Source organism: Podarcis cretensis, assembly GCF_951804945.1.
Source record: "Podarcis cretensis genome assembly, chromosome: 1".
NCBI lineage: Eukaryota > Metazoa > Chordata > Lepidosauria > Squamata > Lacertidae > Podarcis > Podarcis cretensis.
This window is the reverse complement of record NC_137170.1, coordinates 86917392-86945259: the sequence shown is the minus strand read 5'-3', so window position 1 is coordinate 86945259 and position 27868 is coordinate 86917392. Positions and strand designations below refer to the sequence as shown.

Genomic DNA, 27868 nt, shown 5'->3' with positions numbered 1-27868 from the left:
TAACCCACAGTGCCACCTGCATCAGTGTAGGTACTTCCAATAATAAGTTCCAATTGCACTGTACTGAAGAGGGACGAGCCCCTGCTAAAATTTAAAAGGGCATATATGTTTGTGAAGGCCAGAAATTGTCTGATGGGGATGGAAGACCCACAGCACAATGAAACTTTCTTTGGATCACCTTATAAGAAAGGGTATAAAGAGACACAGCATAATGGCACCTCTGTGTCTCTTGTACTATTCCATTTGTCCCTGGCATTAATTCTGTTTCCAGAGATTTTATGGATATAATATACATTGTGAGTGCTTTAATATTAATTCTGTGCCCAAATCTATACACTAATATATAAACCCAGATTTATGGCTGGGACTAGACCAGGGCGAATAACAAATGACCTTTCATCTGCTGTTGGGACTCCACTAGCATGGCTAATGTCAGAGGCCACAGGTTCCCCATCCCTGGACAGGAAAGGCTTCATTTACAGATTAGCCAGTTGTAACTCAGTCTGGGCTGTGTTGGGACTGGTGTGCTTAGAATTTAAGTTTCTGCGCTGGTTTAAAGTTGAAACTGGGTTAGGGCTTTGGATGCTTTTTCTCCTACTTCTTCTCAGAACTGCAGGTTCAAGATCAGAGTGCTCACCTGAAACTCTGACATCAAAGGAGACAGACTCATCCTTGGTCTCGCAGATGTATTCACCAGCATCTTCAGCACTTGCCTGCAGGACAACTAGGCGACGCTCAGCACCTTCCATTTGAAGCAACAAGTTGTTTGTCTCATCCACTTCCAGGCCGTCCTTGAACCAGCGCACAGGGGCATTGGGAATGGACACCTCGCAGCTCAGCTCCAAGCACTCAAATGCCTGTATATGCTTCTCTAGTGAACGCTCCACTGGGTGCAAAATCTGCACAGGTGGCTCTACAAGACAAATGCAGGAATATATGAGTCTTCATCCCCTGTGTGATATGACTTAGAGCCACTTCGTTCTAGGAAGCTCTGAGATAGAACAGAAAGGAAAGGAACCAGAAATCTCAAATATGGCTTCCTCTAATTAGCAAAGAACGAACATCATGGTTAGTAGCAAGAGACAGAAATCCATACCCAAGTCAAAAAGGAAGGGTGAATTTGGGCACAAGATCACTGGGACTGAACCCTGGAGACTTGCTTACCTGTGACAGTGACATTGAAGAAGACAGTGTCGCCCTCAGTGCCACATGCAAACTCCCCTGTGTCCTGAACCTGGGCCGCAAGAATAACCAGACGGCGATGAGGCCCTTCCCTCTCCAACAGGAGGCCATCCTTTTCCTCCACCTCCTCTCCGTCCTTGTACCAGCACACAACGGCATCAGAGCAGGACAGCTCACAATCCAGCACTACACGCTCTGAGACCCGATAGGCATGGGCTGCGTCTGCATTGGAGTGCAGAACTCGGACAGGCAGCTCTGCAGGGGAGAAATTTATATATTTATTATTGCATTCATATCCCATCTTTTCTCCGAGGTGGTCCCTCCCCTCCATCTTATCCTTATATCAACCTTGTGAGGTTGGTTAGGCTGAGAGATGGTGATTGGCCCAAGATCACCCAGGGAGAATCATGGTTGATTGGAAATTTGAACCTCGTTGTACCAGGTCTTAGCCACTACACCACACTGGATTTCCATCATAATACCACCATAGCACAGAAATGTCATAAAAGCATAGAATAGAGAGTGAGGTCATCATTTCTTATGTGAGTTGTTGGGAGAGCAATGGAACAGGAGGCTCAGTGCTGTGCATTTCACTGGAGCAGGAGATAGTGAAAGGGACCTCTTGGATGAGGTACAGGTGGGAAGCAGGGATCTTGGTGTTTGCAGCACGCCTGCCGTTTTAGAGGAGACTGGTGCTGCTGAGGTTATTAATTACACAAAAATGACAATGAAATAATGAGAGCATGAAGAAAGGCAGAGATATGGGTGGCCTCAAGTAGATAAACTTGGTTCAGGTCCTAAAAGGGCAATGAAGAGAGAGACTGGGCAGCTGTTCTGAGAAGTTGTCACCAGCTCCTGAGTTTTTTCAGCCAGGAACAGCACTTTAGGTCTAATAGCATTTTTGATCTTCAACTGGTGGGTTGGGACCCTAAAAGAGGTCATGACCTAACATACAGTATGCTGCACCACCATACAACTAGATGGTAAAATGGGGGGGGGGATAAATGGGTCCATTTGAGTTAAAAATGCATCTCAGGTTTGGGAAAGCTGGAGACTACTGGTTTAGGGCTTGCCTCATGCACTCCTTTGACATTTCTTTGACTCAACTCACCATCCACCATCACAGTGAAGTCCACAGTGTCATCAGCTGCGTCACATGTATACGTCCCTGAATCCAGGGGGCAGGCTGAATGAACCAACAGCCTCCGAATGCAGCCCTCTGATTGCAACGTGATGATGTCATGGTCCACAGGATTTCCATCCTTGAACCACTGGACAGTAGCATCAGAGGCAGAGACTTCACACTCCAGGAGGAGAGGCATCCCAGTCAGGATTGTCTGGAGACACTGGGCCTCTGACACTGGAGCGATGTGCACCTTGGGAGCTGAAGAGAGACATTGTGAATGGGTGGAGCACCTTTGTGCTCCTGTGGCCACAGGAAGGAGGACACATGATCTCAAATTGACCTACAGGGAATCTGTGCTATGGAACAAAATATCCTATCTCAGTTGCCCCTTTGATTTATAGAAAGGGCTCAGTTTCTGAAAGGAGAAGTGGGCTCAAGAATAACTAAATGTCATATCTTCTGACCTGCAATGCCAAATGAAAGGGCCTGGTAATTGCTCAGAGATGTGGGTGTGGGGAGACACTTTGCACATGCTCAGAGGCACGTTGTTTTCCTGCTTCCTAGAGTTCAAAACAGAGCCCTGGTTATGAGCACAGGTGAAACAGAAAGCCTTCCAAGGGGTCCAAGCCCCCTGGCACTTTAATTGGCACTTCCCGTTTTCAACTGAGTATAACCATTTGTATGGCAACCAATGGCAGACAAACAGGATATTACTCTGGACTCATGTGTGGGCAAGCAACTTCCTCCTTCATAGTTCTGCTTCTCAAATAGTGGCTTTGAAACAGGGAGCAGGAAGTGAACTCTATATGTTACTCTTGTCTTTTCCTCTTCCCGTTTCAACAGGCTCAACTTATACCAGAGGTGCAGTTGAGTGGGATGTGTCTCAAGTTACAGCAATTTGTAATGTTGAACCAAGACTTTTCTCTGAATTGTGCCTTGGAAAAGATCCAGAGCTGAACTCCAGTTCCCTGATGAGGAGCTTATTGGAGTGCCCGTGAATCTGACAGACAACCGAAGAAGTTTAAATTAACTTTACTGAGAAGTTAAAATGAAAGCACAATATGTAATTGAATCGGTATTGAATGAAGAATTGATATTCAGAGGGGTATGCAGAAGGTAATTCAATTTACAACCAGTGATAGTAACTTTTAGGTGAGCCGTAATTCTCTTCTCTGACTTGATCGCCCATTGGGAAAGAATTTGCTTTGATCATTATTTTAGATTTTGCTTTTATTGTTTATTATAGCTATTGGTTGTTTACTGCATATATTCATTATATAAAATATATGTGGGTGTAAGTGCGTATATAATAATGTTGGAAACTGTGAAAAATTGCAGAGAGCATTAGGTGGGCGGGAGAGAGAAGGACATCATCAATCAGTGGGCCACTGTAGCCCTGTTAATGTTTCCAGTGCATGACTAGCCTCATCCAACAGATTTGGAGGAGGATGGATTCCCACAGGGGTCCATAAAGTTGCTGGGTAAACACTACTGTCAGTGGAAGCATTTCCGCCTGCCGGGAGGAACTATCTCTCCTCTCTTCCCCTCTCATGCTGTTCTAGGGGATCTCCTGACCCTGCTGAGTGGATCTGGGGAGGGAGGGAACACATGAGGAAGGAGTGGGGGAGCACAGGGGGGGGCGTTGATGGAGGAAAATCCTATTGCACTAATAAGAGCTCTTCCATTGGCTTCTGCTAACACAACAATTTAGTTGAATCTGGACCAGTATCTTGAATAAATACAGATGGGCAAAATTTTCAAGTGTGAAAACCACTGCTCTAGTAGGCAGCTAGTAGGCAGGTTTGCTGGGCAGCAAAACAGCAGAGGAAGAGGATAGGAGTGTGAGGGTCTGTGATGAGTCAGGAGGGATGGAGCAAAATCTTGGTTTGTTGAGGTGGGGATGGGGGTAAACCCTGCCTCTACCCAAACCTGCAGAAATCACAAGGGGGTGAAGGCCATGTTGCTTTCATGAATGCCAGCGAACGCTGATAAGGGAGAGCAGTATAGAGCTACAAGCCCTCAGCCTCTGGAGCCAGGATTAGGGTGAAAAGGGAAGATAAAGGCTGGCCTGCCATATGCTCCCTTCCCACCTCAGCTCCTGCTTTGTGCCAGACGACAGCACTTTTAGTTGCATGAATCCTCACTGGATCCCCAAAGCTGCAATGAGAACTTTGTTCTCTCACACAAGACTGCAGGAGCGCGATGGGGGCGGATGGGAATGGCCTTTTTAAGATAGTGAGAAAATTCCACCCATTGGGTCATGATGCAGTCGAAGCTGGAGAGTGGCTTGCTGTGGCCATCCTCTAAGCGGGGGGGGGAGGTTCCCCACCTCAAGCCCAAGAGCCAAATGTCGCTCTCTGGTCTCTCTATCTGCCTCTCAGGGTTCTCCCCAGCTACACAGCCTCTTTCCAGGCTACCACACCCTTCACTGGTGCTGCTCTGCATCCTTCTCAAGTGTTTTTGCCTGGCTGGGACCTTGAGAATTCTGATAATGCCTCTTGCTTCTCTGGATGGAGGACAAAGAGAGTCCTGTGAATGTGTGCAGAAACCAGCCTACGGCACAAAGGTGAATTTTGTATTCGCTGCTCTGCCCACTTTTCCTTCTGCCCACCACTGGCATGTGGCCCCCTGTAGGTTGCTTAGAAAGGAGTGTGGCCCTTAGGATGGAAAAAGCTTGCCTTGCCCTGCCCCAAGGCCAAGACACACCTCCACAAAGATCCAGGGCTTAAGCATGAGAAGCAAGCCCACAGACACATACCTTTGGCCCACAAAGCCATGACAGGATCTCCACAGCTACTGCAGCCCCTGGCTCTAGAGTTGGGAAGGGCTTAGCTTGAGCACAGAATCTGCAGTAGGGCTCATAGGGCTCAGCACCATGGTTTGGCTTTGGGAAAAGCTAGGGCTGGCACAGCCCCTCCTAACTAAAGCCAGACACTCACATATGATGCAAATGTGCAGCATGGCACAGGATCCATGTTGTGCAGAAAAACCAAGTGTTGGATGGGAATCTAGGAGAGACATTTTTGTTCATTTCTCTGGGTATCTTGTAACCCTCTCTGAGCCCACTCAGATATGGTAGGAAAGACAATATATACAAACTGTATTGCTTTTCGCTATTTTCAGCGTTTCTTAATTTCATTTTCTCATGAACATCTATTCCTCTTTCAATATATATTCAATTACATATTGTACTTTCATTTAAACTTCTTAGTAAATATCATTTAAATATCTCTGCTTGCCTCTAAGGCTCAGGGGTGGCCCATGGGGGGACAAGAGTTGACTTCTGTCTCCTCCCCACCCTTTCTAATACATAAATCAATTAACAGAAATCTGAATCCAGGCCTGTCAACTTCCACTTTCAAAAGCACCCACTGGGTGCAGCTCTAGCTGGCTTCATTCGCTGGCTTCTGCTCTAACGACTGAACCCATATAGCTCTGTTGTGGAGCATCCGTTTCACATCCTAGGTTCAATTGCCAGTGTGTCCAGGTAGGGTTTGAGAAAAAACATGTCAAACTCTGGACAGCTGCTGCCAGTCAGTGTAGGCAACACTGACCTAGATGGACAGGTTGTCTGGCTCAATATAAGGCAACTTCCTTAGAGATTTTTTCAGGACGTAGCACAGGAAAAGCTCAAACTGGCATTATCTCTGCCATATGGCTCCACAGTGAAGTGCAATACAGATTATAGAAGCTAAATGCAAATCTGATCCCTGGAATTTGAGCTCAGGTACCCGTGCCCTTGGAACATAGGAAGCTATCTTATACCAGGTCACACAACTTGTAGGTCTAGCTCAGCTTGGGGAACCTTCAGTTTGCCAGCCAAATTAGGCCTGGCAGGAGTCCTTATTTTCCCCCAGCCACACCCTCCCTCCCACAGCTGACATTCGCGGGTAAAACTGAGGCTACTAAGGAACAATTGGGAGCCTTAAAGCCAGCTCCCAGTTGTTCCACTGCAAGTGGAGCTTCCCTTCAGTGCCTTCTAAATTTTCAAGCAGAGTCAGTCCCTGCTGCAACTGGAGCTTACATTTGCTGGTGATGAATTTAAATTCAGTGCTGAATGCCAGCCTGCAGGGATTAGCTCCAACAGTGAATTCAAGCTGGTGTACAAAGTGAAATATTTCACCTGATGGCATGCTGACATCAGTGATTGGCAGGTGGGTGGGGCTGACCACCTGCCAAAGTGGCCCATGGAGGGTGTGGGGACATCAGAATCTGGCCTGTTGTCTAAATCCAGTTTCCCACCCCTAATCCAGCTCAGTATTGTCTACTCTGACAGAAGCTTAGCAATGGGCTTCAAAGTGGGACTCTGAGGAAATGTATGCCATGTATTAGAGTGGTCAGAGGAAGAGTCCTAAGGAAGGCGCCACTGTACATTTACTAACCTGCAACTGTAACCACAAAGAAGGCAGAGTCAGTCCCAGTGTCGCACACAAACTCGCCTGAATCTTGCACCTGGGCTGAGGCAAGGACAAGGCGTCGGAGGGGCCCTTCGTTCTCCAGCAGCAAGCGCTCTCCCTCTTCCACTTCCTCCCCATCCTTGTACCAGCGGACAGGGGCACTGAAGCAGGACAGCACACAGGACAGCACCACACGTTCGGAGGCCTGGTAAGAATGGGACGCATCTGCGTTGGAGTGCAGAATCTGCACAGGTGGCTCTACAGGGTGCGTGTGTGTGTGAGTGAGAGAGAGAGAGAAAGAAATTTCAGGAATTAGAAGCAGATTTGGAGAGTGTTGGGGCCAGTAGTGTAGTAGCAATATCAGAAGTGCAAGGTCCCTTCACAGTTATGTGTCACAGCCACATACACTCACAGCTATGCGCCTGCTAAGGGTATGCAACTTTCTAAGACTAGACAATAATCTTATAATTATACAATAATAATAATTAAAGATACATTGCAATGATCAATGCAGGTCTTCATTTTAGTTAGAATTACTATTTTCTGAATACATACATGGAAAATGATTTGGAGTGCTTCAGTATCTTCTTTCAGGGTAACAGCACACCATTCTCCTGAAACTGAAGCACCTTGTGTTTTCAGTGTTCCTAAATGTTTCACGTTGGATCACAAAGTGGCTAAAAAGCCCCCCCCCCCGCCCCTTCATGCTGATTGGGTGGCTCTAGGAGACTGGAGACCCTGCAGGAACCCTGCTGCAGAAATAGTAAAGGTAAAGGTAAAGGGACCCCTGACCAAAGGTAAAGGGACCCCTGGCCGACTCTGGGGTTGCGACACTCATCTCGCTTTATTGGCCAAGGGAGCCAGCATACAGCTTCCGGGTCATGTGGCCAGCATGACTAAGCCGCTTCTGGTGAACCAAAGCAGCGCACGGTTTACCTTCCCACCGGAGCGGTAGCTATTTATCTACTTGCACTTTGACATGCTTTCGAACTGCTAGGTTGGCAGGAGCAGGGACTGAGCAACGGGAGCTCACACCGTCGTGGGGATTTGAACTGCCGACCTTCCAATCGGCAAGTCCTAGGCTCTGTGGTTTAGACCACAGCACCACATGCGTCCCTTGCAGAAATATAGTGGGGTCAACAACCTGGGAAGGTAGCCCATCTAGGAGAATTAAAACTCTGATCCTAAACCTTCACTGCCTCACTGCTATACTCATTCAGAAAGGTTTTAGGAGTAAATCCTGAGGAATAATCTGTACCTGCTGCCTTGCAGGACATCTTTGGGAGAAGAAAAGTCTAAGGAGTAAACCCTATACAAATCCGGACAGGAGTCCCTAAGGTGGTTGGATGGCGTCTTGTATGCCTCCTTCTGGCAACTCCTGCAGCCAAGCTGGTGCCAAATGTATTGCTTTGCTTTGGATCACACCAGTGAGTCTGAGAGTGGTGGTCTTGTCGTCTGGGCAGCCCAGGACCTCCATACAGACTGCTTAGGCTTGCGCCCTGAGGAGGCCACTTTGGTGCTGCAACGCAGCAAAAACTACATAGGAGGCAGCAATTACAAGTTATCAGCTCGACCTGATTGGCATTAGGTATAAACACTATGGGTTGTCTTCACCAATGGGAGAAATCATTGTGTCTCACCGGTCAGCTACTGCCTGCTTCATAGCCGGATAGCCCCTGAACAGTAAAGTGCTGACCTGTGACCATCTGCCTGCTTCAATGGGTGCTTTGAACTCAAAGTATCACATGACAAGCAGAGTGAACTTCTTCAAATCCATCCACCACCAGCACTCCGCCCCCCCCCGCCCGCCCCCCGCAACCTTAGACCACTATACCACTAGCTGGGGGAGGATGCTTGGCAGGTTGTCTTTTTTCCTAACCAAAGTGAAAATCAGTGGATCAGGAACCAGATAGCTAAGTGAAGGGGGCAGGAGAAACCAATGTGTCATGGGAAGCATAAGTGTGGGGGCAGAGTGCATGCGAAAGAGAGAGGGAAAGCTTATTGAAAATGTCATCTCAGCGTGCTGCCACATTTTTGTTTTTTGGAAGGCAAATGCCGTGCTAGGAATTTTTGAGAAAGTGCCTGAAAATAAAGTAGCAAATAACACAACATCCTTATATAAACCTGTGATGAACCCACATTTATAACAACAGTTATGCATGCCTGGATTGAGAGGGTTCAGGGGTGCAGTGAATGAGGACTGGCTGAAGCTCTGTTTCCTTTCTAAGGAGGTCACTGGAAGCTTACTGGAATGTATAAATATTTGCAAATTTAAAGGTTGAACATAAGTGGCAATTCACAACAGACACTGCTCCTCTCTTAGGTTATTGGAAGGCAGCTCCTAGGATCTTCAGAGCTCCGCATAAAACCTATAGGTCTGACCTTTTTCTCAATTTGACTCAGTCTGAATTCAAAGCTCCAAGCTTAGCTCCATTTGCCCTTGACATTTGGCACTGATCTTAATATTGCCATACTTGAAGGAATGAACTACAAAGAGAGGCTGCAGCCTGAAACTGCTGAATTACAATTCATCAAGGCCATCAATTCTATTCAATTGTTTCCCTTCCCACTTCAGATGTTAATTAACTCAGCATTGTCAACCTGATTATCACCTATCACTGCTTTGTAAAGGGTCACTGTGCTTATTTTGCATATATTTCAGCTCTAATTGTCATTATCTGTACTTTTTGCATTTCATCTGTCTCTGACCTCACTGCTTCTAAATCCCCCTCTTACAGTCTCTGTGTGTGCGTCTCTACGTATCTGCACCTGAGGATTACACTTCATGAATCTGATGAAGCGGACTGTAGCTCACAAACACTTGTGCCATAACTTTTTAGTTTTTAAGGTGTCACAAGATTCTTTGTTGTTTTTGCTGCAACAGACTAACACAGATACTCCTCTGGAAGTAGCAAAGCAAATGATGGCAGAAAAAGGCAACTAAAAGAATTCAGGAGATCAAGTATCTTTATTGTAAATGAAGTAGTTTGATTTTATTTATTTTTTTAGCTTAAAAAGAAGAAACACCAATGTCTTCTGAACAGAATTCACTAACGGCATGAAAAAGAGTGAATAGGAAAATATTATTCACTCCCACTCAAGATGTATACTGTAAACTAATCCACTGAAATGGATAAGAAGTGGGAGGTTTCAGACAAACAAAGGAAAGAACCTCTTTGCACAAGGTATAATCAGCTTATGATACTGACTGACACAGGATGTTGTGATGACAACCAACATAAAGTTTTGTCAAAGGATTAGATAACAAATGAGGATAGAGTGGCTTACTACTCAGAACAGCCCAAAGTGCAACTCCTGTGTTTATTCGGAGTCAGTAGACCTCTAACCACCAGTTTCTATCAACAGTGAACATTAACTTCCTTCGTGCATCTGTCTGATAAACACAGCACAAAACAAGCACAAAAACAGCACAAAACAAGATGGACCAGTACAATTTATGCAGCATGGCAGTTATGCTCCTCTCCCTGTTGGTTCTGACCAAAGTACACCAATGAGGCCTTTGAAGCACCATGGACTGCAGCACAGAGAAGAGCAAAGGACATGGGTTTGGGAGGGGACGTCTCTCTACGAAGATAAATTGATTAGTTCTCTTACCAGTAACAGTGATGTTGAAGAAAACAGAATCACTGCCTGCATCACACACAAACTCCCCGGCGTCCTTCATCTGCACTGAAGGAATGACCAGCCGTCGGTGGGGTCCTTCGCTCTCCAGCAGGAGGCAATCACTTTCTTCCACTTCTTCCCCATCCTTGTACCAGCACACGGGAGCATCAGGGCGGGACAGCTCACAGGCAAGCACCACATGTTCTGCAACCTTGTAGGTATGGGCCTCCTCAGCATTGGAGCGAAGAGCCCTCACAGGAGGTTCTGTGGCAAGAAGAGACATTCTATAGATGGGGATCAGTAGAAAGAAACATGCCCTCTCCACCAACACCACACCAAAATCTTGGGAAGTAGAACAGAACCATATAAAATAGGGCTGGGGGACTCTGGACCCTTCAGATATTGTTGGACACCAAGGCTGTGTACACACCATCCATTTAACACACACGGCTTCCTCAAAAACATAATGGGAACTGTAGTTTACCTCTCAGAGCTACAGTTCCCAGGATTCTTTGGGAGAACTCGTGTTCTCATCAAACCCTTTGCCAACTCTGTAATTTATACTGGACATATAATCTAGATTGCCTTTAAAACTGAGAAATTGTCAACAAAGTGTTTTGGAGGAGAAGCCATGTTTGTCTGCTGTATCAAAAGCCACCAAGTTTTTGGGCACTGAAGAGAACTGATAATTAACAAAGCGAAGTCTCCCTAGATGACAAGATATATTCACTCAAGAGTTCTGAATCTGAAGTGGCTGAATTGCCTGCATTAAAGCTATTCAGCAAAGACCTTCAGCAAAATTCAGTACAGGGCAGGAAAGTGTCATGGAACAGCCACAGAGAAGAGAGGTTCAGAAGAAATAACCAATGCTTACAAAGGAGAGAGATAAATAAGAAGTTCTCAACCACATGCTCAGAAACAATCGCTAATGACAAATAAAGGGGGCAGACTGAATCCTCTTTTGGTATCATTTAACTCAAACATGGCTATGAAAAGTTACAAAAAGACTGCATTGTCTTGAGTTTTAGAAGTGAAAGGCTCTTTAGCCTTAAGATTGAGGACCATTATTGGCCTTAAAATGCATGTCTGGGGAAAAACAACAAATCTCACACTGACCTGTAACAGTAATACTGAAGAAAACAGAGTCGCCACCTGCATCACACACAAACTCTCCTGTGTCCTGTACGCAAGCTGAGGCAATGACCAGCCGGTGATGGGATCCTTCACTCTCTAGCCGAAGTCCCTCACTCTCTTCCACCTCTTCCCCATCTTTGTACCAGAGCACAGGGGCATCAGGACAGGACAACTCACAGGACAATGTCACACATTCCAAGATCTGATAGGTATGATCTTCTTCCGCGTTGGAGCACACAACGTGCACAGGTGGCTCTGTGACAAAAAAGAAGTGTCACCTTCCTTGGAGGTTTATATGCAGTGGCTGGATGCTTTAGCTGAGATTCCAGCATTGCTGGGGGATGGACTAAAACTTCCCAATACAGGGTTTCCTTCAGATGTCTTCTAAAAGTCAGATAATTTTTTATTTCCTTGACATATGATGGGAGGGCGTTCCACAGGGCAGGTGCCACTACCGAGAAGGCCCTCTGCCTGGTTCCCTGTAACCTCACTTCTGGCAGTGAGGGAACTGCCAGATCTTCAGAGATGAACCTCAGTGTCCGGACTGAACGATGGGGGTGGAAATGCTCCTTCAGGTATACTGATGTCAGAGGTGCAAAGGGGAAACATGGGGAGGCTTGCAAAGCCCTCTGCAATCCTCCTGCAACCCTCCTTTCCACCCACAATGTCAGAGGTGCAAAGCATGGGGAGGATTGCACAGGATGTTGCAAGTCTTTCTGAGGGGCTCCCTTTGCCCTTCTATGTCAGAGGTGGAAAGGAGCTGCACAGGGCACCTTTAAGGAGCAGTGCTGGGGGAGACAAGTTCTCCCTCAAATGGTAACCACTTCTCCCTCCCTGAGCACCCCTTGGCTGTCAAGAAGGCAAGATATAAATAATGTATATTTATGTAATGTATATATAAAATGTATATATAAAAAGTAATGTATATATAAAAGTGGGGAAGGACAGGGGACAGCTCTCACCTGTGATGGTGATGTTGAAAAAGGCAGAGTCACCGCCTGCATCACATACAAACTCCCCTGTATCATGGATTTGTGCAGAGGCAATGACAAGGCGGCGGTGTGAGCCCTCACTCTCCAGCAGGAGGCGCTCACTTTCTTCCACCTCTTCCCCATCCTTGTACCAGCGCACAGGAGCATCAGGGCGGGACAGCTGGCAGGCCAGCACCACACGTTCAGAGTTTCGGTAGGCATGGGTCTCCTCAGCGTTGGAGTGCAGGATCCTTACAGGAGGGTCTGGGGGAGGGGAGGGAGAACTGCACCATGAAAAGCCTATTACTGCCCCAGAGCCTGTTGCACCCCCACTCTAAAATTGGAAACGAACTCAAAAAACTGTGAGCTTTATGGAAACAAGAACCAGTGTAAGGGAGAAAAGATGGTGCAGTGGTCAAAGTGTTACACTGGGACGTGGGAGAGCCGTCACTGCCTCTCCATCTCACCTGCCTCGCAAGGTTGCTGCGAGGATAAAGTGGAGAGAAGTATGCAGATCACCTTGGAGGAAAGGAAGGGTGCACAAGGAGGCCTGTTTTCAGTGACAGAACCTTGTGCCATCGTATCTCCCATTACTAAGAGGTCAGCTGGTTTAGAAGACAGAAAGATGAATTTGTATTTGGAAGACTTGGATTTCAAATGTCACCTTTGCAACAGACTCTTTGTTTGGCCTTGAGCAAACCACTGTTTGTCAACTTCAGTTCTCCCATCTACACACAACAGAGATAACAGTGACCAATCTTGCAGGGTTGTTATGGAATGGGAATTTGCTCACTTAGCTAACAGTTAAAGTAATTTAGAAATTATAAATGCCATTAACATGTAGGGCTTGGAGACAGAATGGCCAACATACAGATTCTGACTTTGCCATGAAACTCAAACTGCCCAGCCATTGGGCAAGTCTCCCTCTCTCAACGAGGGAGGGTGTTTGAAAAAGTGTGAGAAGCTGCCAGCTCTGCAGGCAAACAGGGTGACATAACTGGGCTCCTGAGCCCCACAGGGGTGCTGCAGAAAGAATATGGTTGGTAAAGGGAGTCATGGACTCAAAAAGGTTGAAATCCTCTGCTTTAGGTCATTCACAGCAGCTACTTCACTCAAGCTTCATTCCTAAGCTTTAGGGCCAACAATGCTGTTGAACAGGTTTCTTTTCTTTTTCTGGAATGGTGACACCAGCAACTTAGCTGAGAAACAACGAAAGGGGAGGGGTGTGTTTGAAATACCCTCTGAAAATCTAATTGTGCGTTTGGAACAATGAAGCACCAGTAGACAATTTCAGAAAAGGTCAGCATTTCAGGTTTAAAGAACAGTGATGGAGTGGCTAATTCAAGAGTGTGAGTGCTCTTCATGATAACCCCACAGCTATGCCCCTTCTTAGACTATACATTTAAAAAATGTATTTCCCCCCTCATATAACACACACCATCTGCTTTGCTTAACATTTAGCCTGATTAAGACTTCTTGTGGACTCAAAAGCTTGCTCACTATTTTGTAACATTTTGGTTAAAGGAACTTCAAGGTTTTTTTCAAAATAAAAGATCAACTTTCAGCCTTAGTCATGCACACTAATGTAGCCTACATCTTCCTTGGCTTAACTTATTTAGTGAGTTTCTCTTGGTGAGAGGCCTCATTTATTTGACATGAGAAGGACTGGCAAATAGTCCCAAGAGATCACATTGTTATTAATATTAATATTTCTTACCCTCCTTTCACTATAAGGTTTAGGGTGAATTAGAAAGCTATTTTAAAACACAGAATTAAAAATGGATTTAAAAAAGCAACAGTCACAATAATAGGGTGTGTCTCCTGAAAATATCTCTCTCTCAGGCCCGGACAATGAGGTGCATCTTCAGCATACAATGAAAACTACATGATGAAAGTGCCAGACACACCTCTGTGCGCTATTGTTCCTGGTCTGCTACATCACTGTTGTAAAATCTTCTGCAACTTAGGTGCCAGAGTCCAGATGGCTGAGAAGAATGCTCCTACTCCTCAGAAAAAGGAGCTACGTAGTCTGCTGTAGAAAAAAAATTAAAACCCTACCCCAAACTGAAACATGTGGCACCTTAAAGACAAGCTACTTAATTTTGTCATGAGATTTGATAGACAAGAGCCTATTTCATCAGAATCAGAATTAAGGATAATTATGAAAAATGTTGGACTAAGTGAAAAAGGATTTAGAAATATGGACAAACTTGAAGTTATCATTGTTAGGCCGAATTGCTGTGATAAAAATGAATGTGCTGCCAAGGATGTTGTTTTTGTTTCAAACATTGCAAATTTTGGATAAGATGGATTGTTTCAAGAAGTGGCAGAAAGATATTTCCAGATTTGTTTGGCAGGGCAAGAAGCCTCGAATAAAATTTAAGATATTAACTGATGCTAAAGAAAGAGGTGGATTTGCCCTGCCAGACCTTAAACTATATTATGAATTAGCTGCTTTTTGCTGGCTGAGAGAATGGCTGCTTCTTGAAAACACTGACGTGTTGGATTTAGAAGGTTTTAATAATGTATTTGGTTGGCATGCATATTTGTGGTATGATAAGGTAAAAGCACACAAAGCGTTTAAAAATCATATTGTTAGAAAAGCATTGTTTAATGTGTGGATAAGATATAAGGATTTGTTAGAAAAGAAAACCCCAAGATGGTTGTCACCAATGGAAGCGAAGGCACAGAAAAAACTCAATATGGAGGCCAAATGGCCGAAATATTGGGAACTTTTGGAACAAGATGGAGACAGAATAAAATTGCAGAGCTTTGAAAAATTGAAAAATAAAGTGCGAGATTGGCTTCATTACTACCAAATAATGGAGGCATACAATTCAGACAAAAAAGTTGGCTTCCAGGTGGAAAAATCAAAATTGGAAACAGAATTGTTTGATCCAAAAACGAAGCGTTTGTCAAGAATGTATAACTTGTTGCTGAGATGGAACACTCAGGATGAAATGGTGAAATCAGTTATGATTAAATGGGCACAAGATGTTGGACATAACATAATGATGGCTGACTGGGAACAGTTATGGACCACAGATATGAAATTTATGGCATGTAATGCCCTAAGAGAAAACAATGAAAATGATTTACAGGTGGTACATGACACCAGTCAAGCTTGCAAAAATTTACCATTTGCCCGATAATAAATGTTGGAAATGTAACGAGTCTGAAGGTACATTCTTTCACCTTTGGTGGACATGCCCAAGGATTAAGACATTCTGGGAGATGATTTATAATGAAATGAAAAAGGTATTTAAATATACCTTCCTGAAGAAACCAGAGGCCTTTCTCCTGGGCATGGTCGGCCAACTGGTGTCAAAGAAGGATAGAACATTTTTTATGTATGCAACAACAGCAGCAAGAATACTCATCGCAAAATATTGGAAGACACAAGATCTACCCACCCGGGAAGAATGGCAGATGAAGTTGATGGACTACATGGAATTGGCGGAAATGACTGGCAGAATCCGAGACCAGGGAGAAGAGTCGGTGGAAGAAGACTGGAAAAAGTTTAAAGACTATTTACGGAAATACTGTAAAATTAATGAATGTTAGAAAAATGTTGGAATGAAGTTATTTGGCTTTAGCAGAAATGTTATAAGGAATTAAGGACAAATAGATTAATAGAGTATTAAAGGGAAAATAAGGTTAGAATGTGTTAAGATAATTATAGGATTAAAAATAGAGGAAGATGGAAAGGAATTGCTGAAAGAATTAATAGAAGTGGAATACAAAAAGGGAGGTGTGAGGAGGTCACGGAAATAAGGGAATGAAAGATAAGATATTGAAACTATTTGATGTGTTTTGAATTGTGTTTGTTTTGTTTTGTTAGTTTAATGTTAGTGGTTTTTTTCTTCTGTATTGTATTGTATTGTGTTGTATTGTATGGTTTTCATTTTTTGTAGTGTTCAAACTGTTGGAAAAGGTAATAATTTAAAAAAAAAAAAAAACAGAATCAGAATTAAAAACGGATATCCACCATCTTCATTGTCCATGCATTGGATGAAGCAGGCCTTTCCCTATGAATGCAGATATATATTCCTGTATTGTTTTTAAGTGCCACAAGTCTACTTGTCATTTGTCCCCTTATCTGAGCCAGAAAAAAAGGTTGTTATCTATCTGATTCTTTGTACCAAGCTATCAAGAACTGAGCAGGAAGGGCATGTTCAGATTGTGGTGGGCCATCATTTGGGGGAAATTACTGACCTGTAACAGTGACGTTGAAGAGCACAGAATCTCCACCTATTGAGGCATCTGATCAAGGCCTGTATTTTAAAATGAGCTTAAATATATATTTGCAAATGTTTGTATGTTTCATGCCAGGCAGAAACCAGCTGGCTAAGTACTTTGGCAGTTGTTTATCTTCCTGCTATCCTGAACAAGGGCCCCCCTGATTTATAGCAGTAGCAGGAGACAAGTTTCTCAAAGTTGTAAAAGGGAATTACAGGCTGGAAGCAAATGTTACACTGACCCTACATATTCACAATCAAGCTGCAAAAACATTAATTAAGAGTTGGTAAATAGTAAGATTTATTGTTTAACAGAAAATAATACCATGTGCCTCCCATCAGACTCTAGCCATAAATTTTGGGAAGAGCTAATGGGAAAAGTAGCTGGCTGGGAAAAGGAGGGTGTAAACTGAAGAGGCTTCTTTTGAAGCTGTTTTTTACTGAGTTCCTTTTTTACTTTGCAAAGGCCTTTTCTTCTAAAAAGCTATCTATGTTATGTATGAGATTTGTTGGCTTAATGTAATTAGGCAAAGGATTTAGAAAGTAAGAAATGTTAGATTCTTATGTTAGATTCTTATTTCATTGATGGTGTGTGAGAATGTGAACCCAAGATCTCTGTTTAGATAGACTTTAATACCATGAGCCATTTGTTTTAGCTATTTGTTTTGGAATGCAGGGGCAACAGGGGCAAAAGGTGATCTGGTAATTAAGGTGCCTTGTCGAGGCAAATGTAAGATATATGGCTACTTGTCTGCCATTTATGGATAGAAGGAAATATAGCTCTTTGTCTCCCATAAAAGGTAATAGGAAATGGGTGTATCTTTTATGATTGGTTCTAGCAAACAGCCAATAGGAATTTCAACCAGGCTGATTGGACAGAGGCAGCCAAAGGAGGAGCAAGGGGGCTGGGCTGAGGAAATACAAGTGCTGGCCATCAGGGCTGGAAGGGGCAGAGCTTTGGTAACCATATACCACTGTGCCTATCATTTATTTGTCTGACAAATAAATTATTATTTTAATTTCTCTATTGCTGCGTTGAATATTTCATTCCAGCTAAGCGTTAACCACAAGCAGGGTGCTACACTATGTCACACACAAATTCCCCTGCATCCTTCACCTGTGCTGCAGGAATGACCAGGTGGTGGTGTGGGCCCTCACTCTCCAGTAAGAAGCTGTCACTTTCTTTCACTGCCTCCCCATCCTTGTACCAGTGCACAGGAGCATCGGGGTGGGACAGCTCACAGGTTAGCACCACACGCTCTGTGACCTGGTAGGTATGGGCCTCCTCAGCAATGGAGTGAACAACCCTCACAGGAGGCTCTGCAACAGCAAAGAGTTACTATAATGGCAGAAAAGGTAGAGAATATTCAGGGGATGGAGCGCATTTTTTGAGTTGGGGGTGGAAAAGACTGGGCTGCAGGACAAACTCCTGCTGGGACCGGATGGCAGAAATCTCACAGGTGCCCCTTATTTTAAGGGACCCCTTTAAATTAATAGGTTAGACCTTATTCTAAGACCTTACGCTAGCAAGGGTTGCATAACGTTTTTTTAGGCCCATAGGCATATTCGGTTTGTTGAGCAAATGTTGTGGTTGCCACCCATTCTGGTCTCTTCTCCCTCCTCTCCCCTGGACTATTCCTCCTCCTTGCCCTGAGACAGAAAGAGAGAAGGTGCGCGCGCACACAGTTATGTTTTCAAAGGGATCTTGGTAAAAGTCTGACCCCGTACAATTAATCTGAGCCTTGATAAGAACATAGAGTTGAAAGAGGAAGTGGGAAAGAGTATCAGTCTTCCAATTTCCTCCTTCATCTCTATGTAACTTGCTTTTCAAGGAAGGAATAGTTAACTATCCTAACCCACCATGGCCAAGATGACAGTATTTGGGTGGCCTCAGAGGGTTCACAGGTGTCAAGGAAAGACCTCAATGACACCCTTTTGCCCACAGCAATGGCTCCATTGGTGACCCAAGTAGAACTTACACTAGCTGATTCTCAAAACTAGGCCAACTTCTTTTTCCTCCACTCACCATCCACGGTCACAGTGAAGCTGATAGCATCATCACCTGCATCACATGTATATGTCCCAGAGTCCAAAGAGCAGACAGAGGAAATCAACAACCTGTGGATACGGCCTTCGGTTTGGACACCAACGCGACTATCATCCAAAGCCACAGGATTCCCTTCTTTAAACCAGTTGATGGGGGTGTCAGGTATAGAGACTTCACACTCCAGGAGTAGAGGCATGCCAGCTGTGAGTGTTCGGAGTCGCCTGGCCTCAGGCACTGGGGTGATATGTACCTGTGGGGCTGGGGAGACACAGCATGTGAAACCTATGCAAAATGAAACATTAACTTCACAGACAGAACAGGTGATGCCACTTGAAAACACCAGGTACACCTGTGAGAGAAAACCTCTGTCCAGTGTCACATGTGAAAAGCACAGTAGTGACTACCTTGTGGTAATAAGTTGTGTGATAACCACAAGAAATTGCTGGGATGGAAGAATCATCAGGATATCTGTATTTAAACACAACTCTGAGTGACAGATATGAGGCTTGTGTTGATTTGTTCCATCTTTCAACACAGTTGGTGCCAAGGCAATGGATCCATAGGCTTAATCCAACTGTTCATAATCTCCTTTACTCAGAAGAATATTTTGACAGTTCCTGCTTTAGTAACAGTGATTCAGATTAAAAGCCTTCCTTGGGTAATCCTTGTAAATAACTGAAATGCAATGGAAAGATCCTTTAATCATGTCACGCCTCATACACATATTATACAACAGCAGGTATGTTTATATCTATTTATGCACAATGAATTGTAGCCTTTATAGTATAGAAAAAACATTTTTAAATGGCAATAAAAATTAAAACGTACAGACAAGGCAAACAAGAAGACAAGCTTCCCATTTATTTTAATTGCCTAAATTGTCACTACCTCTGCTTATCTGATTTTTTGTTTTGTTTTTTGGATTGCTGTTTTACTTGTTATGCAATTGCAACAGATGTATTTTATGTTCAGTTGTATTTATGCATGCATTTATGTATTTTAGCTGTGCTATATGTTTTTAATCATATAGGGGAGATGCCTTGGAGGGCACAGAGATCTTGGAAATTAAATAAATACATAAGACAACATAAGTTATGACTGAGATTTCAGATTGGCTGAAATGTATCATGTGCAGAAGGACATCTTATCTACTAGTTTCGGCAGAACTGGATTGTGCCAATTTGGCTTTAGTTTGTGCAAAGACTAGTGCAAATCACAGAAACTCAAAATAAACAAATGCAATTCAAAGTAAACTGTCAGAGGGGAGTTTCAAAGGGATCTGATGCAAATGCCTTGAAGCCAGTTGTTGTCATTTACAGCTATAAAGATTCCAGCTGCAAGGAATCCAAGCTGAATAACAGCTGGCAGCTTGGAGGGCTAGACCACATATGGCACAGGAATTTCATGATCAGATCTCCTGCTATATTTTTTTGTTTTACTTGAAAATAATTGCAAATGGGGCTCTGGTTTTGACTGGAACAGCAACACCTACGGAAGAGGTTTTTAAACCTTAACCTCCATGCCGTTATTTCCATCTAAATTCCATCTAAACTATTATTCTCACAGCAGAACAATCCATAGGCCCAACCTCTGTTCTTCTGCCGTGGGTCCGTAGATGTTGTTGGACTATAATCCAAAGCAGGCCTCCCCAAGGGTCAGGGTTAAAGTCCAACAACATCTGGGGATCCAAGGTTGAACACTGTTGTATGTTATGGGCAAAGCACTGCTCTTTTCATGGGATGGTTGCTTGCATGTAATCATTTTAGGTACAGTCGACTGATTCCTGGCCCGCTACCTAGATCCAACCAAAGCCTCACCTTGTACACATAATGCAGCGCATTCCTTCACACCATTAGCCTGAAATTGCACCTCAGACCCATTGGCTGCTAGCTGCACTCCTTTAATCCGCAAAGCATGGTCCAACCCACTGTGTGTGATTTGGTACTGCTGGCCTTCTTCCCCCTCCTCCTCTTCCAGCCTTTTCCCATTGAAGAACCAGCAACCGCTCTGAGAGGCTGAAAGCTGCACTGAAAAAGTAGCATCCTCTCCAGCATGAACCTTCACATCTTGCAGTCCTTTTTGTATACGAGCCCTGGGCACTACAAAGGCGGACAGAGATGAAGGAAGTCAGCTCAAAATGGGTGACGCATGCATGTATACACACACTCAACTGACACACACAAATGGGAAGGAAGGAGTTCAGATTGTGGAAGAAAATGATTGGGAAGCATTCAACTGTCTGAGGGTACTTCCAGATGGACAGTTATTGTGGAATTGGTGCTGCTCACATCTGAAGGTGGGTTTGGGGGGGGGCAGCACCCATATGACGTCACCATCATCAAAATGATAGCTTGTATTTTTTATATATTTAATTTAGATTTCTGCACACTGAGAAAAATCCAATAAGTGAAAACAATCCATTATTGTGAAAGCTTGTTAGCGCATTTCTCACGGTGGATGGTTTGTCACATCTGTGGTGATGCTTCAGTGGGTGGCTTGTATTGCCAGATTCCACTACTGCAGTTTGCTCCTCGCCTGAGCACAACCTAGCCATTTTGTTTACAGAGGCACCAGTACCAGACAAAAGGCATCTACTTCCATGGATATGCCACATGCTGGAAGCAGGCCTGGTTTGAAGGAGATACTGTCACAAGATCGCCACACAGTATATTGTGAATTGCCTAAGGTGGAGATAGTAATCACAGCACATACACTGAGCTTTAAAATAAAAAGGAATAGGGAGGTCTCAGACAAGACAAAAAAAAAAAAGGAAATGAGCATTCCCACCCCCCAAAAAAAGAAAGAAAAAGAAAACCACAAGCTTCCAAAGCTGACTGCAGGAAGCTCATACCAATAACAAACTTAGTTGGTCTCTAAGGTGCTCCTGGAAGGAATTTTTCTATTTTTTTCGACTAAAGATACTGGCTAGTTAGTAAGAAATAGCCTAGCTAATTTAGGTGCCCTGCTGAGCAAATATAAGCAGAAGGTATCTGGACAGAGTAGTGCTCCTTCCCTTTAAATGTTAAGGGTAGTCTAGCAGGCAGGTGGATCATCATGGCCCAGGAAAGCAAGGAAGTGGCAACACTTATAGTGTTTCCACAGCTGCAGAGGCCAATGGCAAAGGACAGTGGAAGAAGAGAGTGCCCAGTGGTTCAATAATAAAAGGTCATAGATCCTTGCAATGCCCATGCTTGAATAAGGGACAGTGTCCAGTCACTATTAGGGGGCAGAGAGGCTTACCAAGGTGCACAGTGCCTGGGAATTCCACATGGCCACTACTTCCATACTGATTGGCAGAACACACACGGAAACGGTAGTCAGCCTCCTGAGGCACACCATCGCCTGGAACTTCAACCATGCTGGCAACATCAGTGGTGAGGCAAGGCACCCACTCAGCTTCTCCTACTGCCTGCCTCTCAAGAATGTAACTACTTGGTGGGCTGCGGTGAACATCAGGTGGTGGGCACCAAGTTAGGAGGGCAGCATTGTTGCGTGACATGCACATCCTTGCTGCCACGGGCGCACTTGGTGGGATCCTCTTGGCACCTAGAAAAAATAATTCAGTTCTATCAATTTTCCATCTTATTAACCTGGGGCATAATCCAGAGCATGGATAATGGGCCAGCATCTGTCTGTCTGTCTATCTATCTATCTATCTATCTATCTATCTATCTATCTATCATCTATCTATCTATCTATCTATCATCTATCTATCTATCTATCTATCTATCTATCTATCTATCTATCTAATCTAAGGCCACAGTTAGTGCACAAGCTTAAAATGATGCAAGGCACTCCTGTCAGATGACATTATACAATCAGCGCATCCTGTTAGTGCAATAGGACCCCCTCTTCCTCCTGCACTCTTCCTGAATCTGCTCCAGGTTATTGGGGGAACCCCTAGAACAGAGTTAGGGAGGGCCCGGAGGAAGAAGAGGGGAAGGGAGAAGGGTACATGGTTCTCCAGTAACAAAGCTTGTGAGTTCGCCAAAACTACAAACTTGATCCTTAAGTTTAGAGGGGTCACAAGCCCATTCAGTACAAACTGAATACCATGAAGCCTCTTAGACAAATTATTTAACCTCCATCTTGTTAGGATTGAGTTTCAGTTCTAGCCCCTATCTAGGCCATTACTGGTTCGTGGCAATGTGTGTGCATCAAATAGCAATAGTCTTCTACAGCTCTTCATCACACGTGCACATGGCAGAATAGACACTTCAATGTGATGTTGCCAACAGCATGTACATTTACACAAATTCAGTTTACACTCTTAAAACCCAAAAAGTGATGTCTTGGGAGGGAAGAAAATCCTCAATCTGCCTATCTGCTTGATAGACTTAGGGCCAGAATATACATTAAACAAAGCTGTGTGTCCTTTCCACAAAGTATGATTTTGTTAGTTTTTTCTGTTTTAAACAGAAAAGCAGTTCTGAGGCTGCAATCAAGAGTGGAAGAGTGATAGGGTGGCTTATTTAACCCTTGTCCTCCCTCCCCCATTCCAGAGCATGGGAATGAAGCTTGAGGGAATGGGAGAGGAACAAACACCTAGATAAAATATTAAGCAGCCCTTGCCCATTCCAACTACTTTTGCATGATCAATTGCAGCCTCTGAAACTGTTAGCAAAACAAACCATCAAGGCAAAGAAACACACAATTGGGGCATACGTCAGGGAGCAGGGAGCAGCTTAGATTGTTGGACAGCAGGAAAAACAGAAAACAAAAACAGCTGCTGTCAGCAAAGCCTTCTTTGTATGATTAATTTTGTTCCTGGGACGTTTCAAGTACAATAACTCTTTATCAAGGGTTATTCATAGATTTCAGCTGTAAAGTCTCACAAGTAGCTAGTTTGTAGCTTAGCTGCAATTTCTTTCTCTTGTGATTCTACAGCAATTTGATCCTCATTTGGCATAGAGGTGCTCAAGGCTCCTCTAGACAACTTATTTATTGAGCATTCATCCTGATTTGCTTGCACAAAGCTTACATGGAGGTTAGATTATATCTGGTCTTTATTTAACATTCATTCTAAAATGTTGGCAGGGTGGTTATACAACAATGATCATTGATCCTCCTATTCATCCTGATTTGCTTGCAGGGTGTTTACTACACAACTTTCCATTAATCATTCATTCATTCCACCTGCTTCAATGCAATTTCCTGCCACTTTCCTAACACAAAAAGTACATTTTTTTTTTAAGCGGGTTCGTTGCACTCTGGTGACATAGCACTTTAACCTACTTTAATTGCACAATCCTAAATTTCATGATATGTGCTTGCATCCCTCCTGCAAAATATTGGCAGTCTGGTGACACCCTCTGAAAGGCAGAGTGTGACCTTTGAAGGGCTCTCATAGGAGAATGGATAAAAGACAGCACAAAACCAGAACCTGAGGTCAAAAGAGGGGTTGAAATGTGTTCGTCATTATTAGAATATTGGTTTAAATTTCTGTGACAATTCAGTCATGACCCGACTCCACGTAATTCAGGGCAGTCTCAATCAGGCTGGATCCAGGCCTGGCCTACCAACTAGAACACTACAGCATATTCCTGCACTGCAGGGGGTTGGACTAGATGATCCTCAGGGTCCCTTTCAGCTCTATAATTCTATGATTTTATTATTCATTATGGGTGAATCTAGTTTGGCTCTAGAGTGGGATATGTAAAACCTATTTTCTGTGGGATATCAATTCCAATCCAGTCCAGGATGAAAGATAGGAAATAATAAACCTTTCCTTTAGTGAGGAAACTAACGATTGGAGTTTGTGTCAACGGCCAAATGTAATGGGTTTTGTGGCTAGCTGAATGCTCCTTCTCCTGCTGCAACTAGCCCCATCTCTTCTCTCCACTCACATTTGACACGGAGCTGTGCAGAGGTCTGCGACTCGCCCGCCGTGAAAGTGATGACCCCAGCATCGTGCCGTGTTACGTGCACCAGGACCAGAAGATGGGTTTTGCCAAAGCTTCTGATGAGCGTATGTGGTGCCTCCACCAGTTCCTGACCATTACGGCCCCAACTCGGTGCCTCCACAGGTTCCCGCGTCTCCACATAGAAGGCGGCATTCTCCCCTTCCATCACATCCAGCTTCCGCGGCAACCGCTTCACAATCAGACCTGAAGAAAGAGTTTGGACAGTTAGCACAAGAAGAAGAGCCTCTATCATAGCCACACATGACTCCAAAACTCTCCTCACCTTGCACTGAGAGCTCCCCAACGCTGCGGCCCTTGCCCTCCATCTCACACAGATAAATGCCATCGTCGTCAGCCCGGGCATCCCGCACTGTCAGCCGCCGCAACAGGCCCTGTTCCTCCATCAGGTACTTGGGGCTGGGCTGCAGGCGCTTGTCTTCAAGATACCACGCTGTAGGGATGGTCTCCAGAGGCACTTGGCACTCTAAGACTGCATCCTGGCGCTCCAGCACTTCCACATCCACCAACGGTGCCTGGAACCGCAGTCGGGGTTCTGTGAGAAAAAGATAAAGACGGACCTGAATGTATGTGGAAACCTGAACATAAGAAAAGGCCCATCTCCACAGAGACAACTGAATTTTTCAGGGTCCCAGAGCTGAGGAAAAGTCAGGGTGCTGGGATCCAGAAAATATCACTCTTCTCCCTCACAAAGGTCCATTCCTTTGTTGTTACCACAGCCCTCCTGCCTCAGCCCTCTGACTTCCTTGTGTTTTGTTTCACAACCAACACAACTGATATTTTCACCTCTCCATTTGGCTGGGCTCCTACTTCAACCATCAAGCACATTTGCAGCCCAGAAACCCCTATCTGGTTCTTCTTTCTAGAGCTTGGGAAGACCAAAGAGCTGAACACCACGTCACATTTTCTTGGTGTCGTGATACCCACTGACCCCCCCCCCATCCATCATGAGAAAGTGTCCGTAACTAGCTAATCTCTTTGGGGCTTTGCCACATGGAATAATCAGTAAGATGAACAGAGGCGTTAATGAATACTGAATCTCAACATTTACAAATGCACAAGCCAGTTTTAACAAACATGATAGTAATCTCCCCGGCCTATGTTCTTTCTAGAATATTTTGTCATCAAACCTTGAAAGGGAATATGAATGTAAGGGTTTAAGCATAATTGTTTTAACAAGCACTAGTGGTTATCTCCTGCCCACATTCTTTCTGGAATGTTTTGCCATCAAACTGAAAAAGGGACTAGATAAACATGAAAGGTTTAACTCAATTGTTTGTAAAGCTGCTGTGGGGCCCTGAGGAAAGGTATTGAGGAATATTCAGCTAGTACCTGCCCTTCATTTGCCTTCAGAATTGGAATGTAGAACTGGGAGGCAGAATTGGGGGGAGGGCAGCCAGGTTCTCCTACCAAGGGTTATTCTGAGAAGCGGCAGAGTGCTAAGTGGGTGGCATGTGGTATCTATCACACTGAACCTCTTTGCTTTCAGCTATCCGGGTCCCAGTGCAAAGGGACACCTGCCACCCACACAGCAGCCCAAGGGAATGCAACACAGAGATGGAAATGTGGGAAACAGCAAGGGCAAATTGCTCTGGGAAGAATAGGCAGGGGTTGCTTTGATGGCACAGCTGAGCTCAGTGATTAATTTCAGGACAAAAAGACGCCAGGCTCAAGTCAGTCTGGAAATAATATCCTTTTGTCTGGAAGTCCTTCCCCTTAATCTCGAATGCATGGGGTTTCTATAAGGTTACTCAGTGATAAGATTAATATACTTTGCACCCAATTGGTAAGAAGTTTCATCTTTTCTCAAAGCAGCACTGGATTTAGGGCGGTGTGGGTGGTTCCCTTGCACAGGGCGCCAAGCTCAGGAGGCGCAAAATAATAATAATAATATTGAGAATATCTATTTAAAAAGTAACTGTTGCAAAAGGAATTATTGTGAAAAGATGAATTATTTGGGAGGGGGTGCCAAAATTTGTCCTTGCTCAGGGCACCATATTACAAAAGTCCACCCCTGCTCATAGCTCAGTGGAAAAGTATGTGCCTTGCATCCAGAAGGCCTCCGACTCAATCACCCGGAATCTCCATGGAGATACCCCTGTCCAGTGCTCTTTTTTTAATAAAAAAGGTACCAGAACTCACCATGAACGCCTCTCTTGTTCTCTTATAATGGCAAAGGCCCCACCTGGGAGGTGTTGGAACTGAGTTCCGGCAAGTTCCAGCTGAAATAAAGCCCTGCCCCCGTTTGAAATCCTGGGAGACTAGTTCTAGTTAGGGCAGATTGTTCTGAACTAATGGCCTGTCTCTGTATAAGGCAGCACCCTATATTCTTATTCTTATTATTTATTAAATTTGTATATCGCCCTTCATCCAAAGATCTCACCGCTGAGAATAGATGTCAGGACTGAGGCCTAGCAAAGATTAAGCCCTGGATGAGAAGACATAAGACAGATAACAACAAATAATCATTTAAAATGTGTGTCATGTTTTAAAGGGAATTCCCCCTAGAAATAATGTTCTGGTTGGTCCAGGTCAACACAAGCAGTGAGGTGGTAAAACTAATTCTGATTGAGCCACTTCAGTCAGGCAAACCCCCACCCCTCCCACACCCAAAGATAGCTAGCATTTCAGGGGAATTGCCAGGCTGTAACACTTTTCTATCATGTCCCATTTTCTATGAGCAAAGAGTGCTTTATATAGTTTTTATGGTTTTATTGTATGGTTTTATGGTTTTATTGCTGTAAACTGCTTTGATTTTTTTAATGATATAGCAGTATGCAATTTTAAATAATAATGATGATGATGATGATAAAATAAACATTTAATTCAATCTGAAGGGGTACAGTCAGGGAACAGTTGTACTGCCTCATCTGCTATTTGCTTAATCTAGGCTTTAAACAATCTGTATTCTGTTTCCCTTCTGTTTACCAGCATGCCACAATAACTTATTCAACTTCTTATTAATGGGCCACAGTTGGCCCACTTAGTTCCTCTGTACAACTAGCCATCTCTCTGTCTCTGCTTCTTCTGAGGGGATTTTTTCTTTCCATCCTTTATCCACTCAGGCTCCCGTCCTGACAGATGTTTCAACTATTTAAAAACAAAAAACAACAACACGAATGCAGGCACTTCAAACTCTCTGGGTAACATGTTCCATTGTGTGGCTATTCTTATGGACAGAAAAACCTTCCTGGTATTCAATCCCTCACCCCTGCTCCCACCCCCCGC

General features: G+C 44.2%; 1 protein-coding gene across 5 annotated transcripts in view; it reads right to left on the bottom strand.

Moving 5' to 3' along the window:
- The window catches only part of OBSL1 (obscurin like cytoskeletal adaptor 1), a 69718-nt gene that overhangs the window by 36078 nt on the left and 5772 nt on the right, over positions 1 to 27868 (bottom strand). For 4 of the 5 annotated variants that reach the window (XM_079986360.1, XM_079986363.1, XM_079986361.1 and 1 more), the window contains 14 exons: positions 24906 to 25175; positions 24566 to 24826; positions 21960 to 22265; positions 20537 to 20818; positions 18699 to 18977; positions 17760 to 17992; positions 16650 to 16689; positions 12426 to 12698; positions 11446 to 11718; positions 10321 to 10593; positions 6691 to 6963; positions 2294 to 2566; positions 1165 to 1437; positions 638 to 913 (listed from right to left, as the gene is read on the bottom strand). In XM_079986360.1, the coding sequence (XP_079842486.1) occupies positions 638 to 913; positions 1165 to 1437; positions 2294 to 2566; positions 6691 to 6963; positions 10321 to 10593; positions 11446 to 11718; positions 12426 to 12698; positions 16650 to 16689; positions 17760 to 17992; positions 18699 to 18977; positions 20537 to 20818; positions 21960 to 22265; positions 24566 to 24826; positions 24906 to 25175 (3585 nt within the window). The remainder of the gene's footprint in view (positions 1 to 637; positions 914 to 1164; positions 1438 to 2293; positions 2567 to 6690; positions 6964 to 10320; positions 10594 to 11445; positions 11719 to 12425; positions 12699 to 16649; positions 16690 to 17759; positions 17993 to 18698; positions 18978 to 20536; positions 20819 to 21959; positions 22266 to 24565; positions 24827 to 24905; positions 25176 to 27868) is intronic. The other variant, XM_079986362.1, reaches the window with a different exon arrangement.